The sequence below is a fragment of the Corvus brachyrhynchos genome, unplaced genomic scaffold (assembly GCF_000691975.1).
Source record: "Corvus brachyrhynchos isolate BGI_N302 unplaced genomic scaffold, ASM69197v1 scaffold544, whole genome shotgun sequence".
NCBI lineage: Eukaryota > Metazoa > Chordata > Aves > Passeriformes > Corvidae > Corvus > Corvus brachyrhynchos.
Window position 1 is genome coordinate 2,494,750 of NW_008238325.1, and position 16,484 is coordinate 2,511,233.

Genomic DNA, 16,484 nt, shown 5'->3' on the forward strand with positions numbered 1-16,484 from the left:
GTCAGCTCGAAGCGCTCCTCGCACTCCCGGCGCACCGTGTCCTGCAGCAGGGCATTCTGCAAAGAGAAACACCGGGAAAAGCGCCGTCCCTCAAACCTGGACACTCCCGGGACACGGACCTGCCCTGCACCGCCCCCCTGTTCCCTCGGGAGCCGGTGGGAAATCCCAAGGAAGGGCTCAGAAGGTATTTCTGCTCTTGGGAAGGAAAGGTAAAGGACAGAGGTGCAGTGACACCGAAGGGAGTCAGAGCTGCTTTTCCCTGAACCCTCTGCAGTGGGAGAGCACAACCTGCATGGAGCCATGGAATCAGGATTGGAATCAGGTGTGGAATCAGGTATGAACACTTGGAATCATGGAATCACTCCTGGAAAGGCCATGGAGTCCCTCTGTTGTCCCAGCACTGCCAATGCCCCTCTACCTCGTGTCCCCACCCTGGACTGGGCACAGATTGGGCACAACCTCACTGTAATTCCACTCACAGCTTTCCCACCTTTCCAAGGAGTAACTCAGTACCAGCCCCAGCACTAATTCACTTGGAAGAGTTTTATTTTCACTGTTGACCAGTTCTTTTTCCTGTCACTTAACTGCTTTGGACATTCCAGCCTAATCTTATCTGCAGTCCCTGACTCCACATTTCTCATGGAGCAGCTCTCTCCTCCCTTCCCATTATATTCCAAGCATTCAGCAAACGCTTGTGGTCAGAACATCCATCAGTCAAATTTCTCTTTGCATTTAGTTCATTTTTATGCATTCCTGAGTTAGGGAACGTGGCTGCACTGGTGGGAGCTGGGACACCAGTCCAAGGAATGAGAAATATCCATGTTTTCTACTCTAAGAACTGGGAATTCATTTTTGTTTACTCAATGTTTGGGCAGTGGGGCATGAGGCTACAGACTAAGGCAGGCCTTGCAGGACCTGAAAAATAGATACATTTTCCTATAAAACACTAATTTAAGTGTTTGCTGAATTAAAACTTCCCATCTTTTGTGATCTACCATATTTAGGAAATGACAATGGATTTGTTCGGGAAATCTTTGCATGTCAATGGATTTTCTGGTCTGAAACACAGAACTTTGAATGATTTTAGATATCACATGTCTCCAAGTAAAAATAACCAGGCATTTCCTGGGTTATGTTCCTACCTCCTCTTGAACTTGATTCAAACTGTGAATCAGCTGTGTCCTCTCCTGGGTTAATTTTTCCAGTTCATCTGACTTGTGCTTAATTTCTTTCCTCAGTTTATCCAGGAATGATTCATTGTTGCTCTTTTCCATGGTCAGCTGGAATTCAAGCTCACTGATGAGCCTTTTAAGGCTCTGGATTTCTTTTTCCTTGTCTCCATCTTTCTCTGCCAGTTTCATTTGGGCATCTTGGAGCTTCTTCTCCAGAATTTCCGTCTCCATCCTCAAGCTCTTGGTGGCACTAGATATTAAACCTGGGATCTGGGTGAGATCAGACAGGAATTAATCTCCACTCAGTACCTCTAAATATGGAGAATTAATAGCAGACAAATGTTAACTTGAGGAAAAAACCAACAAATTTAAACTTACAGGTCCTCAGAGAGGAAAAAAAAGCTCTGAATTTACATAATACCCTCAGAGGACACCAGAGAGCTGCAAATTAATCACCACTCATTGAGAACACAGAGATTAATTAGAGTGTTCAGGATCAAACAGAGACATTGAGGTAAAAATGGGAAAATTTAACTTCAAGATAAATTTAGTGCAAGTTGGTGTTTCCTCAGGGTTTAAAACTCATGGTTAAATATTTGTGAAGTGAACAAAGCCAACCTTATTCTCATCTCTAAACCACTGCACAATGCCCCAGATTTTAAATAACAATATAACCTCATCACTTCCTTTTAATTTTTCCAGGTTTCTCAGGAATTGTTTCAAACCTTTTGAAAACTCAGGTTGCAGGTACAGTTTCTCAATTTCTGTATAAAACTGGAGGGGGATCTGGAGCCCCCAACCCCCTGTGGTGGCAGCACCAGTCCAGCCCAGCTTTACTGGCCCCTCACCCTGGAGCTGCTGGGTTCACTTGGGAAGGGGGAAAAATGTGGGTGGGCTTGTGGCACCTCATCACAGCCTGAAACAGTCCCAAGCTTTAAAAAAATGATGATGTCAGATTAAATATAATTAACAACTAGTCTGGGGACATAGATGGAGTTTTGGTGGTGAAAATGTGAGATGAGAAAGAACTTCCACACCAATTAACTTGGACTGGAATAGTTATTTTCAGCCTGTTCCATTAAAAAAAAATTACATATACTAAGAGTGGGAAAAAGTACTGTATCAGCCAGATAGAGGACGACACAGAGAGAAGGTTTTATTCCTTCACATTCACAGATTTATGTGATCTTCTGCCACAAGTTTTCTCTTGAGCATTGCACACCTTCTGCTGGAGCTCCTCGTGTTCTCTCTGATATTTTGTGATCAGTTCCTGCTGTTTTTGTCTCTCCAGGTCCAGCTCCACTCTGGCCTCTTCCCTGACTTTCAGAATTGCTTCTTTGTGCCGAGCCTCCCCTTTGGCCAGGTCCATTTCCAGCTGCGGGACAAGAGGGTGTCAGTGGCATTGTCACACTGGTCTGGGATGGGAGGGACCTCAAAGCCCACCCAGTGCCAGCCCTGCCATGGGCAGGGGCCCCTCCCACTGTCCCAGGCTGCTCCAAGCCCCATCAAACTCGGCCTTGGGCACTTCCAGGGATGGGCCATTGCTCCCAGCCCTCCCCTCGGGCACTGGAAAGCCATTCCCTGGCTCCTGTCCCTTCATGCCTTGTCCCCAGTCCCTCTCCAGCTCTCCTGGAGCTCCTTCAGGCCCTGGAAGTTCATCCCAGACCCTTCTCCAGGCTGGAGTTTTGGGTAAAATATCCCAGTCCGTACAGCTTCTCCAATAATTCAGCCGTAATTTCCCCAACAGAAAAGCCTGGATTCTGGAGGAAACCCTGAAGGCTGCATTTAGGAAAATGCTTTTCCTAACCCAGGATGTTCCCATTCCCTTTGTGCAGGCTGATTCTAATGGATTTAATTGCAGCAGGCTGAGAGCACAACAGGCACATTAAATGCACAACTCAAACCTCATTACTTCAAGTGATTAAAAGCACAAAAGCCCACAATGAGCTTAATTACAATTATCTAATTTCACACATTAATTATGAGCAGAAGTATAATAAATCTCCCTGAACTCTTTAGGGGGAAAAGAGAAACTGGAAATATTTTCATCATTTCTTAAACCAAAATACACCCACTTCTGGGTGTGGAAGAGATGCAAATGCCCCATTAAGGTTTAGCTTAAAATTGCTGTATTTGTAAGATGCTCAAAGTAAACTATTATTATTTTATTATTATTATTATTATTATTATTTCTATATTCTTAGATAAGAGTTGGGATTCTGAACATAACTCCCCAAATTTATTAATTTTACCTATTATTATAGATCCTGACCACTTGTTGGAGGCTACTTGACTACAAAGACTACACAAATAAAGGCAATAGAGAAACCTGAGCTCATTTACACAAACATTTCACATCTAATATTTGAAATTAATGAAGCTGAGAACCAGGACAGGAAATAAAGTGGAAGCTGATGTTCCAAGAGAGCATAATGGCCACTAATTGATTTAAACCCACTTACATGCTCCTCATTAATTAATATTTTTAAAGTCCAGAAAACAAATGTGTGCAGGAGGAATTGCAGGAGGAATTTCTCCACGGAAAGGGTGGTCAAGCACTGGAAGGATGGACCACAGCTGGAGGTGGCCAAGGAAGGACTGGACGTGCACTCGGGGCTCTGGGCTGGTGACAAGGTGATGGGTGGTCACTGAAAGGTTGGGCTCGATGGTCTTGGGGGACTTTTCCAACCTCAGTAATTCTGGGATTCTCTAAATATGGTGTGTTCCAATGGAGTCATTTCTTAAATTACTTCCTAAAAGTGATTTTTTTTGTTGTTCCACTATAACAACTTAAGGTTTATGTGTATTTTAGACAGAAATCTTGAGCCCTTGATACTCTGCAGTGGCACAAACCAAAGGCAACGTTGTCACTTTGTTGAATTTTTTTGGCTGCTGAGCCTGGTTTTGGGGCCTTGCCACGGCTGCATTTTAATGGCTGGGACACCAAAGCTGATACTGCTCCTTCTCCCTCCCACCAATCTTTATCTTGTTCTCATGTCAGGTTGAAAACACTCTGTGATTATGGAGCAGCATGATCCCCTTCCCAAATTATATCCTGTGACAGGGCAGTGAAGGTGTTTTCAAAGAAATGTAACTGATCCTAATTGCTACCAGTCCCCAGATTTTCCTGGGACTAAATAAAGCTTTCAGACATTGAAACAAAAAATACAGTAATTTCAGTCATCAATTATGTGAGGCTTACATCAGACAAGTCACAGTTATTGTTCAACTCTGCTTTTAAATTTTCTTTCACGGATATATACATTTGTTTTAATTCCTTATTCTTTTTAATATATAATTTTTTTTAATATATAAATATATTTTTTTTTCTTATTCAGTTCAGGGTTTTTTGGTGCTCAAGGGAAAAAGCTGCAGATGAAAACACAGTTGACATGGTGCCAGCTGTTTATGGGAAACAGCTTCCCAAACCCCACTGGACGAGGCTGGCAGGAGAACTCCTTGTACAAAGGATACTTTGGACAAGCTGTGGCTGCCCCTGGATCCCTGGCAGTGCCCAAGGCCAGGCTGGACACTGGGGCTTGGAGCAGCCTGGGACAGTGGGAGGTGTCCCTGCCCATGGCAGGGGTGGCACTGGAGGGGCTTTAGGGTCCCTCCAACCCAAACCAGTCTGGGATCCTGTGATTCCATGAACTTCAGCAAACATTAAATGTGCTTTTAGAAATAGGAGGCACCCCAAAACAAACCCTTCCCTGTAAATTTCTGCATTTGGGGCCCCAGCAGACCCAGAGGTCCCAGGCAAACAAGATTTGTGTGTTCCTGATAGAACTTTTGGCTGAGTGGCTTCCAAACCAGTCTTTGTATGAGTCCATGATTCCATCACATGTGGCACCTGAGGAGGTCCTTCCCTGCCTTCCTGTGCCCTTTGTGAAACTGAAAAGCCCCAAAGCAGAGCCCCCAGAGTCACCTTGTCCCTCCAGGAGTCCTCACTCCGCACCTTCTGCCTCAGCGCCTCCTGCAGCTGCTCCGTCCTGCTCTGCTGCGACACCAGCAGCAGCTCCCTAAAAACAAAAATTCCATGTAAAGCTGGGCCCTGCCCACACTGCTGCAATCCATTTCCTTGCACTGAAGTCCTGCTTCTCCTTCCCCTTTTGCTCAGTATTTATATTTTGTTCAGTATGTATATTTGTATATTTGCAATAAATCCCAGGAATCCTGCCCGGAGGCAGGGCAGGAGTTGCCACTTGGCATCTCCACCATGCCCTGACCTGCTTCCTGAATTTCGTGTTTCAAAGAAAATACAGAACTTGGCCTGCCAGTTCAAATGGTATTTTAATATTTTTTTGATATTTCTCAAGACAAATTTCAAAGAACACAGAGAAACTTAAAATATTCCAACCAGAAATTGTATTTCATGGACTTGGAATGTTAGGATCATTAATTTACAAATTGTAATGGGTTTGGAATGAAAACCCCAGAGTGCTTTCTGTTGTTCAAGGTACTGTTTGTTACGTGGGGCTTGTAGGGCAAGACTCCTGGAGAGGTTAAGTTCCTGTCATTGATGTTGTTAACAACTTGTCCACCACAAAAATGCCATCAGTATTCCTCAGCCAGGGTCTTGGATAGGATCTGGTGCTTGGGGAGGTGTGAGAGCAACTCTTCACCAGTTCAGTCTGGCTCTGAAGGGTCTCAGCTATGAACAAAGCTGCCATTGTCCCTGGAACTGCTTTTGAGATGTGGAAAATAAAGCACTGGGCTTCTGAGGACTGTTTTCCCTGGACTGGGATTGAGTTTGAGTGCCTTTGCTTTGGACTCACCAACCTGAATCCGTATTTTTTTAATTACCTGCACTAGAATCTCCGTATCCAGTTTTACTCCTGACAACCACGGGCTTGTTTTCAGCATTTGAAAGTGCCAGGAGGCACCAACTGTTCTGCATTTCAGGGGTTTGAACATTCCCTGCACCTTTAGCACAAAGAGCAGCTGAACAGCTGCAAGAAATGGGATTTGGGCTCAGATTAAACTCCAGCTGAAGCCCTGCAGTCCAAGCAGAACTTTTCTACTCCTATTTTTTTATAGGACCTTTTCTTTTTTTCTCTTCCATTCAAGTTTTTTCTATCCCGTAATAATTTAAAAAACCAATCCAATGACCTCCAAAATCTCCAGAATTTTCAGGAGAACCTGAGTCCAGCTCAGCTCCCTTTACCTTTCCTGCTTCAGCATCAGCAGCTCCTGCTCTGTTTGGCTCAGGAGAGCTTTCAGGGTTTCCAGCTCACTCTCTGATCTCCCAGTTCTTCTCTTCAGATCTTCTTCTTTCCTTTCTTTCTCAGCCACTTCCTCCTGTAAATGTTTGCAGACTTGTTGGCAAATGAGAAGGGATTCCTCCTTTTCCTTCAGCTCTTTTGTAAGTCTACAGATGAAATAAAGGAGTAGCAGCATTGTAGTTACTACATTCTTACTTATAGACAGAAATAAAAATGCCTAGAAAAGAAAACATCAGTCAAAACCCCCCATATTCATCATGAAGTAAAATCTAGACATTTGAAAGAAAAATTTAAAAAATATTGTATAAAAATGCATTAAAAATCATAAAGTTTTTGCTCTCACTGCTCAAAAATATCTATAATGAAATATCATTTCAGCATTTACCTGGCCTCAGCAATTCCATTTTCATATTTGATCTTTTTCAGTTCATTTTGACAGACATCAAGTTCTGTTGACTTCACCCTGAAAAACATTGGAAATAAAAGGGTATTATCCAAAGAAATGAGCCCTTACTCCTGCAGCAGCCTGGACATCACTTCTGGTGCATTTCCCACCTTGCATTTTCCATTCCAGGTGAAAGGCCACGAATAGAAAGTTCTGTCAGCTCTAGCAAAGTTGTTAACAATTGGAAGTTACACTTCCAGTGTCATCTCAGCCTGACCTGGATCACAACTGTTGCAAACAAGAAGTGAGATCTTGCAACACTGATGACAGTTTGGAGTAATAAATGAATAAAATGGAACAAATCCCAATTTTGGAGATAAAAGGGCTGGAACCTTTGCAGGTTTCATGTCATTATGTCATCATTTCACCAATTAATAACCATGGTTAAGCTTCATATTTACATTTAAACAGATATAGAATATGTTGTTTTATTAAACTCTGCCCATATTACACTGAAATGTTAATTTACACTTGGAAAGCCCTCAGTGTTTATTTAACTGTGTTCATGACATCTTTGTTTCCCACTCAATCCTTACATTATCTCTGAAATACTTTGTTGCTAAGCATCCCAAATATTTGCAACTTGGTCATGGTCAGCCCCCCTGAATAAAGGAACTGAAACCAGAAAGTGCAGAGCAGAAAGGCAGGAATCCTTTGCTTAAATTTCAGGAACATGTGGGAGAAGAGTGACGTTGGATGGTCTTGAGCCAGGCAGTGCCAGTTCCTGACTCCTGAGCTTCACATTTGGAGCAGGGCCTGTGCCTTTCCAGCATCCTCTGGCACCCTCTGAATTCTCCTGGAGATGATGTCCCCAGGCTGCTCCAGCGCCCACTGAGGTTTTCAGCACTTGGCTGTAGAATTTGGAATGTTTGGGTGGTGTTGGGGTGTCAGGCTCCAGCTGTGGGAGTGTTCTGAGGGGCTGTGGAGTGCTCTGGGAGTGTGACAAAATCCTGGAGTGGTTTGGGTTGGAAGGGACCCTAAAGCCCAACTTGTTCCACTCACATCTTCCACAGACCAGGTGGTTCCAAGCCCCATCCAACCTGGCCTTGGGCACTGCCAGGGATCCAGGGGCAGCCACAAATTCCCTGGAAAACCTGTGCCAGGCCTCGCCACCCTCCCAGGGAACAATTCCTTCCCAATATCCCACCTAACCCTGCCCTCTGGCAGTGGGAAACCATTCCCCCTTGCTCTGTCAGTACACACTACTTCCCACACACATTTTCAGTCCTGAATTTATGTGGATTTCCCAAAATGCATCCTACACCTGTGTGTTATGTGAGGCACTGGATCAGGCTCATTATCCCTCCTCTGCAGTTCCATTAATGCCTGCTGGAGATAGGAAGCCCTGCTCCCACAGCCAGGCTGGCTCAGGCAGGTGCTTAGAAATAATAACATGAAGATAAAATAGTTCTTCTGTTGGCCAAAACCTTCTCAGATCATCGTGACAAGCAGCACTTGCTGGAAAAAAAAAGTGGTTTATGTGTTTTTTGTGCAGTGGGAAGCAATCAAGGAACAGGATTCTTACAGTAACAGCTTCTTGTAGTGGTCCATCTCTGCTGTCACCTTCTGCAGCTGCAGGCCAGCTGTCTCCACCTGATTTGTTAAATCTGAAAACAAAAACACGAGGTTGTGTCTGTGTTTACACTAAATGAATTCACTTTAGTGGTTTGTTTCCATGCCAGACCTGCAGCTCCCTGCTCCCAGGCAGAGTGGTGCACACGAGCAGAGTACCTTTACAGCAAAAATCTGGGTTTTGTCTGTTCGGGGCTTTTTATCCCACCAGAAAACATCAAGTTCAACTACACTGACACATGAAATGCTTTAAATCATATGGGTTGTACATAAAGCTGAGAGCAAACACATGCAGGAAGGTGGACCCAAAACTCGCCTGGAATTTACTTCACCTGAAACCTTGGCACTAAGGTAGTGGTGTTACGTGCTTCTCCAGATGTTATCTGTCAGAACGCACCACCTCAGCTCCAATCAGCCACTGCCTTTTTCCCCAGTACATATCCCAGTTTTCTTAGTTTAATTATCTCATCTGGTTTTGTGTGCCTTTATATCATCCTTTTCTATGTTTTTAAATCCTAAGAAAAGCCATAACTTGAAGATGTGAAGCCCCATAAACTGAAACAACAGCACATGGCTTAATCTGATTTTCATCTCCATGAACATATCACAGAATCATGGAATGGGTTGGGTTGGGAGAAACCTTAAAGCTCATCCAGTCCCAACTCCCTTCCACTATCCCAGGTTGCTCCAAGCCCCATCCAACCTGGCCTGGAACACTCCAGGGATGGGGCAGCCACATCAACTTGGGCATCTCTAAATAAGCTTGTGAACAAGAGCTGCCTTTCTAGAAAGCCTAAGAATTATTTAAAATCAAAGTTTCTACCAAAAAAGGCAGCACCGTGAACTACATGGGAAAAAATCCAATGACAAATCATTGCAACAGATCTAAAAGTGAAAGAAAAAACATGATTTTTCCTCAGAATGCAACAGCAAACAAAGTGAGGTGACCTTGTCTCTGAAGGACAGCTCCCAAGACAGTCCATCAAAGTTCTCTGATGTATCTTCCCAGAAGCCAAATCTGTCACTCCTGTTCTTAAATTTATCATTTCGCCACAATTTCCTGAATTTCTGTAACTTTTCCCACATATCTCTTTCAGTCATTTCTAGCAATGCTGATGGATGATCCCAGCGTGGGATTTCCCGCCAGCCACACTTTTTCTGGTAAATCCTACAATTGGAAGGGTCCTCTCTTTTCAGTAAAGGGAAAAGGAAAGTTGGTCATTAGACTACAACAAAAAAAACCAGGGAGAGAATGATACAAGGTAAAACACACAGGGCCTGTTGGATCCATTCCCAAACTATCAGCATTTATAAACAGCTTTTTCAAGAGAAAGGTACGATTTCTTTGGACTCGACTAAACCCTTGCAAAAATCATGGAAGTTAATTGTCAAAGCACCTTCTCCACCACCTGCCATGGGTGCCAAAACCAATCAAACCCATTTTTGTGTACTGCACCTGTGGTACCAAGAGCTCAGATGTCAGTGCCAGCGATGGAAGGTGGACTGCAGTGAGCAGAGCTCCAAGCTGCGAGAACTGGTGGCACCTTCCCTTGGCTCCGAGCCACAGTGGTGGCCAAGCACCCTCTGGACACATCAGGCCACCTGCAGTCCCTTCTGGTCCCTTCACTGGGCATTCCTCAGCAGTGCATTGTCCTGCACTTTCCCAAAGCTAAAGAATCCAACTCCCATTTCCTGTCATTCATCCTGCCGTTGCCTGTCAGAATTCCTACAGAAAAGGGAGAAGCTCTGGCTCCAGCTGCCAAGCAGATGTGAGGCACAACACTGGGAACCAGCCAAGCCTGACAGCAGGAACGTGACTCTGTGAAAACAGATTAAGCCCAGATTAGTGTGGATGGACACCAGAAAGAGCAGAGCCCTCTGCCCATCCTTGCAGGCTGCTGTGGAGAAGATTTTCCCAGACAGCTCTTTCTGACCTTTTTAAAATTGTTATTTAAAAGATCTCTGCCAGTAATTAATAAATGTGGCATTTTTTCTTCTTCCTCGATGTGGGAGTATGGACACAAGTTCTGGAATAAAGGAAAAGGAGAGGGATGATGCTTGGTTTGGTTCTGTACTTTGGGTGGTCTCTTTCAATGCTGTTTCCTCTTTCACTCAATTTGGTTTCAGAAGTTTTCATGCACACTGAGCATGGACAGGAGTTTTTCATGAGGGAATAGATGGATTTAATTATACAGATGGTTTCTGCAAGTCTTCTCTGGAGAGAATTCTCACCAAAGTCAATGGGAGCTGGTGAGCACCAAGTCCCACATCCATGGAAGCAGATTTCAATGAAAAACATGGTAAAAATGTGCACACTAATAAGGAGAATGGTAATACAAATGGAAACCTGTGCTGAAAACTTGCTGAACAGAGGAAAATGTATTCAAATGCTTATGTAAAAATGTTCTCTGGTAATGAAAATAAAGCCTATTGCAAAACATGCAAAGCCAACAGAAAGAAGTCACACTTTGTAATACTGATACTGGGCTCAATGCTGCAAGAACAACCACATCTTAAAGTCTCACCAGGCCAAATCCGTCTCAGTTTCATTCATGTTTAATTTTACTTATTTTTGTGACTCAGAATGGCTCTCACCATAGTCAGAAACCTTCCAGCAACCTTTCAGTGAGCCCATGCTGTGACAAGGACAGAGACTGAGGGGCACAGCCCGAACGTACACGAGGACTTGATGAACCATGGGCACAGAAAAAAACTGGGGACTGTTTCCTCTTCCTTGGCTGAATTACCATCACTGCAGCCCCTGGCATGTGCAAAACACCCAGGAGAGCCTGCCCAGAGCTGGCTTTCAGGAATTTAACCATCCAGTTTGCATCCAAGGGCACAGTGCCCCAGCTCCTACTTGGAAACAGCAACAACCGGTGAAGTTTTCAGTGAAAAATAAAAATAACAAGCAGCACATTGGGTAAGCAGCCACTCTGGAAGCCATCAACTCCACAGCTAATTCCTAACAGATTCCCAGTGAGATCAGACCAGAAGCACATGTGGTAGAGCTGTGTAATTTTCTGTTTTTCCTGCAAAACCTACAAAATCCAATCCAATATCATTTCTGACAATTTGGGGGTAATCTAAATAAAACCCCAATGTTTTATACATGTGCACAAAAAGGAAGATTATTTTCCTGTAGTTAAGACTTTATGGGAAGGTTCATAAGCACAGCTCAAATAGATCATGGAATCCCAGAATGGTTTGGGTTGGAAGGGACCTTAAATCCCATCCCATCCCATCCCACTCCCTGCCATGGGCAGGGACACCTCCCACCGTCCCAGGCTGCTCCAGCCCCAATGTCCAGCCTGGCCTTGGGCACTGCCAGGGATCCAGGGGCAGCCACCGCTGCTCTGGGCATCCTGTGCCAGGGCCTCCCCACCCTCACAGGGAACAATTCCTTCCCAATATCCCATCCAGCCCTGCCCTCTGGCAGTGGGAAGCGCCCTGCCCTCTGGCACTGGGAAGCCATTCCCTGGGTCCTGTCCCTCCAGGCCCTTGTCCAGAGTCTCTCTCTGTGTCTCCAGTAGCTCCTTCAGGCCCTGGAAGGCCATAGTTAGGTCACCCTGAAGCTTCTCTTCTCCAGGCTGAACAATCCTAATTCTCTCAGCCTCTCCTCACAGCAGAGGTGTCCTTCTCTCTCCAGACCCTCCTCTGGATTCACTCCAGCAGCTCCCTGTCCTTCTCCTGCTGGGGATCCCAGATTGGCCACTGAGGACACGCAGACCCCGTCAGCCCCTCAGCCCCCAGTGCCTCAGCAGCTGCTGGACAGAAACAGCACAGCACAGCAGGTCCAGGGCAGCCACGGCACAAACCTGGTGTGTGTCACCGAGCCTCTGGGCTGAAATGCCTGCACCTGCCCCAGGTAAATGCAGGGCTGCAAACCCCTCCTGCCCCCAAGATCACAGATAAATGCAGGGCTGCAAACCCCACCTGCCCCCAAGATCACAGATAAATGCAGGGCTGCAAACCCCACCTGCCCCCAAGATCACAGATAAATGCAGGGCTGCAAACCCCACCTGCTCCCAGGGTCAGGAGTCGAGCCTGTGCCTGACTGCCCGGCTGGGCACTGCAAACAAGAGGATCTGCTGGTGGCACCCACCTCCCTGCAGCACGCAGAGAGCGGCACAGGGAGCAGTTTCATTTTCCCTTTCTTTCAGCGTGGTCTGGGGGAAGCTGGCAGGGTTTTGGTGTGAGCAGGAGCAGCTGTGAGTCACCATTCCGGGCCCTGCTGGCAGGGCAGGCCCAGGGCTGCCCATGCTGCCCACAGCCCCCACTGCTCTGGGACAGCAGCACGCTGCACAACTCACAGATGAAAACACGTTTTATTTCATCGGGCTTTATGAAATTGTCATGCCAAATCAGGCATGGTTTCACAGAGGGTGGCTGGAAGGGACCCCTGGGGTGCAAAGCTGATCCTTCTGCCCAAACCAGACTGGGTTACCTGGGGTTTAATTCAGCCCCAAGGCTGCAGGGACCCCAGCTCACCAACGCTGCACCAACCTCTGCTGAAAACCTCTTCCCAGTGTCACAGGATTCCAAACTGGTTCGGGTTGGGCGGGTCCTTAAAGCCTCTCCAGTGCCACCCTTGTCATGGGCAGGGTCCCAGGCTGCTCCAAGCCCCAATGTCCAGCCTGGCCTGGGACACTGCCTGAGGCTCAAAGCCATCTGCCATCTCCCAGGAGGGTTTGGATCCTCCACTTTCCTCTCTGCTCTAGGCACTCCCAGGCTTTTGGGTCCTCTCTCAGCCATCAGGGATCAGCCTGGAAAATATTGGAAGCTCAAACCTGGAAGATGGTCGAGGAAGTGGAATAGAGAGCTCACAGATCCCTGGCCAAGGCAGACTGGAACCCAGCCCCTCTTGCTGGATTTCTGTGGTATTCTGGGCAACAGGAGGTTGCAGCAATTATTTAAAACCTACTAAATAACACCCCTTGTATGGACCCTGAGTTTGGCCAATGAGCTGTGTCAAAAGGGGCAAAAATATTTCATTTTTCTCAGAGCATTATTGCCAGCCCAAATTCAGATGTACACTTAACACAGTTTCCAGTACATTTATTTAAAGAGCATAGCAGACAATCTGTGAGAAATATGAAATACATCCATGAAAAATTACTGTGTCAGAGCAGGAAAACGTGGCCTCACCACGTGTTTCTAAGGAGACCAAAGAAGTGAAGTAACACCCCAAGTCCCTGCACAGAACAGAACTAATTATTTGTATTTATAATATTTCATGTACTGTGTTCTCTAAGATATTTTTTTTTGTCTGTACAAGAAAGTCCTTCTTTTTATTTGTGACTCACAAAAGTCTGGAAGGAGCCCAGGGATGGACTCCAGATTTACATCCTTCTGGAGACCTCACCAGTGCCATCAGGAAGTGTCCAAATCACTGAAAGCTGCCAGGAACCAGGAGGATGTGCCAGGAAAGGAGGGACTGGGGCTTATCTCCCCCAGCACATGTTGCTGACCACTGCCAGGCTGGGCTTTCTGGCCCTCTGCTCAATTCTTTTACCTTCATAGAGAAAACCAGCAGAGAAAAAGCAGAAAAAGGGACCAGATTCTAAATAGTTTTGAGTGACACAAATCAAGGGCAGCCTCGGTGCCCTCAACAGAATAAACCAACAACTGCAACCATGCAAACATGACAATCTCCAAGACCTTAAAAAATCTTTAAAGAAGGGAACAAATGTTATCTTGGCAAAGCCTGCTCCCCTCCCAGTCCCCCAGTGACACATTACAAGCACTCCTGCATTCAGAAGGATTGGATTTGCTCACCCATGGCCAGAGTTCACACTCCAGCATCAAAGGATTGGGTCTAAAGCCTGAATTTTTCTGCCTGTATTCCTGCCTTTTTGAAGCCAAGCTATTTGGGATATGTCAAAATTCCTACAGACCTGCATCTCCTACACATTAAAATTGCTTTGAAATACTGTCCTTACTTACTGGCTGGGAAAACTGAACAGGAAAAAAAAAAGAGATTCTGACCTTAATTTTCCTTGGAGACAATTTTTTACCCTCAGTGTTTAGGCCAAGCAGACAAAACAAAATACAATAAAGACATGTCCTTTAACATAGAATTATGGGAATTATGGTTTGGGTTGGAAGGGACCTCAAAGCCCACCCAGTGCCACCCCTGCCATGGGCAGGGACACCTCCCACTGTGCCAGGCTGCTCCAAGCCCCAGTGTCCAGCCTGGCCTTGGGCACTGCCAGGGATCCAGGGGCAGCCCCAGCTGCTCTGGGCACCCTGTGCCAGGGCCTGCCCACCCTCCCAGGGAACAATTCCTGCCCAATATCCCATCCAGCCCTGCCCTCTGGCACTGGGAAGCCATTCCCTGTGTCCTGTCCCTCCATGCCTTGTCCCCAGTCCCTCTCCAGCTCTCCTGGAGCCCCTTTAGGCCCTGGAGGGAGCTCTGAGCTCTCCCTGGAGCCTTCCCTTTTCCCAGCCTGGCTCCACAGGAGAACCTGGCTTCCTGCTTTTCCTCCAGAAGCAAAGTGTGGACCTTCTCTAAGTCACACTCCGAAGCAGCCTGATCCCAACCCCTCGTGGCAGGGAACTGGGACTGTTTTCCATCCATTCTTGTGTCTCCTCCTGCACTCAGCCTGCTGAAAAGCACTAATGAGCCATTGCCTCGTCACACTCTGCTCCAACAGCAGCCCTGCATTTCCCAGCTCTCACCCTTCCAAGCCTTCCCACCGCAGCTGGAATTCATAAAAAAATACATTTCAACAGCACTTGTAGCATGAACAGGGGCTGTTTGAACTGTAGCCTACCTAAAACTGCAGGAAACTATTCCCCCTTTGCATTTTCAAAGCTCTTCCAAGTGGTCTTTAAAGTGCCACTAAATACACTTCAGGAGATGAAAACACCTCCTTTCCATGAGGAGTGCTAACATTCCCCTCTCCAGCCCCCCAGCTCCTCCAGCTGCCTGCAGTTTTCCATCATCTCCCATCAGCCTCACTATGGCAGCACACCACGAAGTTTCTGTTTAGGGGCTGAAGTAGCCTATGGAGCAGGAGCAGCAAAAGACTGAAAATTCAGATTTCGTGAGCATCACCAGCAATTTCAACCCGCCCAGAGCAAGGCCAGAGCTGTGATGGGCTAAAGAAAAACCACAAGGACTTGGGGAAGAAAAATGATTCTTTATCTGTGATTAAGTAAAGGATTTGGCTGGTAATAAAATGAAAGCAGAAATCTTTTAGGAGCATGTGCTACTGCAGCCCTGCTGCTCCCAGCACCAAGAACGGACACATTATCACCATTATTGATTTTTAATCTGGGGAGTCTGTTTGATTAGACAATTATGCTGCAGACCTCGCCCTGTGTTGAGCATTTGTCCAGACCTGTCACCTCCCTCTAACTGGGTGATGCCCCACGAGGCTGAAAAGTGGCTTGAAGCCAGCAATCAAACTGATCCCACAAATCCCCTACAAAGGGAATCTTCAGAGAGTCACACCAAGCACGAGAACAAAAAACAACAGGAGAAACAACTGCTTGGTTCCTGCTCTTGCAAATGCCTGCTATGATGGGAAATAATCCCAACTTTACAATTCTGTGAGAAATATGCAACAGAAAAATCCTCAAAATACTGGTTACAGAAAGGAAAATCCTTTAAAGACACAGAAATCACAAATCCTGGTAGTTTTTATTGTTGCTGGAGTGTCAAACTATTTCAGTACCAAAGAGGGATGTTGGAGTAGTTTGTGGGAGGGAAAAAAGCGAAATAAAGCAAACCCCCAAGCTCCCCCCAAAGCATGGACACTCTGGATGTGGCTGATTTCCTACACCCTGACTTTGGACAGTGCAAATCCACTCCCTGGGACTGATTTCCAGGAAGATGTTTGTTCCCACTCATTTATTTTAACTCAATGGGAAACTCATTTCATATTTAATGCTTGTTTCATGAGCAAAATCATGTTTGGTATTTCAAAGAGAACCATTTTTATCTCCAGCAACGTGTTCCCAAGAGCCAGACCCCTTCAAATCCTCCTGGATTTGTGTTTTACTGATCCATTCAGGAAGGGTGGAATCCAAATGCCTGAGCCAGCAGCTTTCCTGCCTTGAAACCTC

General features: G+C 46.0%; 1 protein-coding gene across 1 annotated transcript in view; it reads right to left on the reverse strand.

Moving 5' to 3' along the window:
• Nucleotides 1-2: 2 nt before the first annotated feature.
• LEKR1 (leucine, glutamate and lysine rich 1) overlaps nucleotides 3-16,484 on the reverse strand; it is a gene marked incomplete at its 3' end in the record, with an annotated part of 33,308 nt that continues 16,826 nt past the window's right edge. Inside the window, exons 6-12 of the mRNA XM_017734409.1 lie at nucleotides 8,365-8,446; nucleotides 6,780-6,857; nucleotides 6,337-6,540; nucleotides 5,098-5,191; nucleotides 2,395-2,547; nucleotides 1,143-1,442; nucleotides 3-56 (exon numbers count right to left, since the gene is read on the reverse strand). Coding sequence (XP_017589898.1) covers nucleotides 3-56; nucleotides 1,143-1,442; nucleotides 2,395-2,547; nucleotides 5,098-5,191; nucleotides 6,337-6,540; nucleotides 6,780-6,857; nucleotides 8,365-8,446 — 965 coding nt within the window. The remainder of the gene's footprint in view (nucleotides 57-1,142; nucleotides 1,443-2,394; nucleotides 2,548-5,097; nucleotides 5,192-6,336; nucleotides 6,541-6,779; nucleotides 6,858-8,364; nucleotides 8,447-16,484) is intronic.